The sequence below is a fragment of the Octopus bimaculoides genome, chromosome 18 (assembly GCF_001194135.2).
Source record: "Octopus bimaculoides isolate UCB-OBI-ISO-001 chromosome 18, ASM119413v2, whole genome shotgun sequence".
Lineage (NCBI taxonomy): Eukaryota > Metazoa > Mollusca > Cephalopoda > Octopoda > Octopodidae > Octopus > Octopus bimaculoides.
This window is the reverse complement of record NC_068998.1, coordinates 16,017,992-16,020,902: the sequence shown is the minus strand read 5'-3', so window position 1 is coordinate 16,020,902 and position 2,911 is coordinate 16,017,992. Positions and strand designations below refer to the sequence as shown.

Genomic DNA, 2,911 nt, shown 5'->3' with positions numbered 1-2,911 from the left:
ATATATATGAGCTATGTTTTACTGTTGACTGGTGACGCCAGCCACTGAACCAACCAAGCAACCAATCAATCAACCAATCAAACAGATATAAGATAGGCTTCTTTCAGTTTCTGTCTACCAAATCTCCTCACAAGGCTTTGATAGGCTCAAGGCTATAATAAAAGACACCTGCTCAAAGTGCCATGCAGTGGGACTGAACCCAGAACCATGATGTTGGGAAGCAAGCTTCTCACCACACAGCTTTACCTGCACCGATATATGACAGGCTTCTTTCAGTTTCTGTGTACCAAATCTACCCATGATGCTTATAGTAGAGCAATAGTAGAAGGTGCACAAAGACATTTGAAGGTGCGATGCACTGAGATTGAACCTGATATCACAGTGGGACTGAACCCAAGAACTAGCTGCTTAACCACCGAGCCGCAAATATTGTTACAATAATAGTATTTTTCAAATCTGGTGGTATTTTGCCTTCTCCAGCTACAACAACAACATTTAAAATCAATGCTGAAAAATCTTTGGGTTTTTTCCAAGAATACAAAAAAAAAAGAAAAAAGAATAATTTTTGGTTTTGCTTTCATTTCTATATTTTTATTTTTATGGTTTAGTTTATTTACTTTCACTTTCAAAACTCCATCACATGATTATTTTATTACCTTTAGGGTTATGTAGTAGTAGTAGTAGTAGTAGTGATGGGGGTTGTAGTAGCAATGGTTGTGATAGTTAGTTGGTCATAGTATGAATGTAGCAGTAGAACTGGTGGTAGTAGTGGGTGGTGATATCAGTGGTGGCAGTGGTGGTAGTGATGGTAGTAGTTGTGTTTGAGGTATTTGTGACAGTGGTATGATTGTATGTGTGGTTGAGGTGATGGTTGCAGTTAAGGTGGTCGCTATAACAATAGTAGCATGGGCAGTAGTGGCAATGATGTTGGTGATGGTATATGAATTCTTGTTTGCAGTAGCAGTGGTATGTATGTTAATAGCAGTATATGTAGTAGTGGTGGTGGTGGTCATTGTCATCATCGTCGTTGTCGTCATTATGGTGGTAGTGGTGGTGGTAGTGGTGGTTGTGATGACAATGGTGATAGTTGTTGGTAAGGGTGGGTAGGGTGAACAAGGTTTCCAGACAAATTTAGATAGGTTTGAAGTTTTGTATTTGATATTTTCTGTCATGCCTTAGGCTGAGCTATGTTTTACTGTTGACTGGTGACACCAACCACTGAACCAACCAAGCAACTAGCCAACCGAACAATCATCCAACCAACCAATCAACAAACCAATCAATCAACCAAGCAATCAATCAATCAACTAACCATTCAATTAACCAGCCAAACCATCAACCAATCAACCAACCAATCAACCAATCAATCAACCAATCAATCAACCAACAAGTCAATCAACCAATCAAACCAATCAATCAATCAACCAACAAGTCAGTCACCCAATCAATCAACCAATCAACCAACCAATCAACCAACTAATCAACCAACTAATCAACTAATCAATCAACCAATCAACCAGCCAATCAATCAATCAACCAACCAGTCAATCAACCAATCAATCAACCAATCAATCAACCAATCAATCAACCAATCAATCAGCCAATCAACCAACCAATCAGCCAGTCACTCAACCAAACAATCAATTAATCAACCAACTGGTCAATCAACCAATCAACCATTCAATCAACCAGCCAACTAATCAATCAGCCAACCACTCAATCAACCAATCAAACCAACCAACCAATCAAGCCAATCAGCCAATCAACCAAATAACCAACAAATCAACCAGCCAGCTGATTAACCAACCATCCTCCCAACAAATGAACCAACTAACCAATCAACAAACCAGCCAGTTAACCATTTGGTCGACCAACCAACCACCCCAAATTCTAGGTATTTCCCCTTCAGACTTTCATTGCAGCTAAAACATAAAGCCCAATTTTGGTTTCAAATTTTCAACACAAGGCCAGCAATTTTAAGGGAGAGGTTTAGTCAATTACATCAACCCTAGTGCTCAACTGGTATCTATTTCATTGACCCCAAAAGGATGAAAGGCAAAGTTGACCTTGGCAGAATCTGAACTCAGAACATAAGGACAGACAAAATGCCACTAAGCATTTTGCTCAACATGCTACCAATTCTGCCTGCTCATGGCCTTGTAAAGCCCAAATGCAACCAACATTAAAGCCCTGCTTCATACACACATAATGGTTTCTTCTGAGCACACACATACACGCACAACCACAACCCCTATGTGGTCATTTAAAATGTTAGAAATAGACGTAAGAGTCTTCCCGAAATCACACCCTAGTATCTTAATTAACAAAAAAAAAAAAAGAAAAGCAGACATAAAAATAAAAGCAAATGTGAGCAGACTTGACAATGTTGGTGTTGGAAGACAAGGAACAGAAAGCTGGGGAAATGGGGGTTAAAAAGAAATGGAGATGGAAGTTGTGAAAGATTAAAATAAGGAGAAGGAAAAAAGAAAACAAGACTTACTGTGAAATGATTGAAAGAAAGGTTGATACTGGTTAAGGTGTCTCTCAGATAATTAATGTTGGAAAGTGTGCATATGAAATGGGCCTGTAAACACAAAACAATAAGTAGACTTGGTAAGGTTTGGATCGATTTGATACTGATGATGATGATGATGATGGCAATGGTGATGGTGACTACGAAATGGAAAAATGTTTAATGTCATCAAAAAAACAAAAAAAAAAACACTCAGTCGGTGAGGAAACCATTCAATTTATGCATCATAGAGATGGAGGCCAAAAGACATGTTTGACAGCGAAGTTTAAATACAAAAGGACAGGCGCAGGTGTGGCTGTGTGATAAGAAGATTGCTTCCCAAGTACATGGTTCCAGGCTCAGTCCCACTTCTTGGCACCTTCGGCAAGTGTCTTTTAC

The 2,911-nt window shown here is 39.1% G+C and overlaps 1 protein-coding gene across 5 annotated transcripts in view; it reads right to left on the bottom strand.

Moving 5' to 3' along the window:
• LOC106871185 (leucine-rich repeat-containing protein 63) overlaps window positions 1–2,911 on the bottom strand; it is a 90,622-nt gene that overhangs the window by 53,399 nt on the left and 34,312 nt on the right. For all 5 annotated transcript variants that reach the window (XM_014917518.2, XM_014917520.2, XM_014917521.2 and 2 more), the window contains exon 5: window positions 2,501–2,584. In XM_014917518.2, the coding sequence (XP_014773004.1) occupies window positions 2,501–2,584 (84 nt within the window). The remainder of the gene's footprint in view (window positions 1–2,500; window positions 2,585–2,911) is intronic.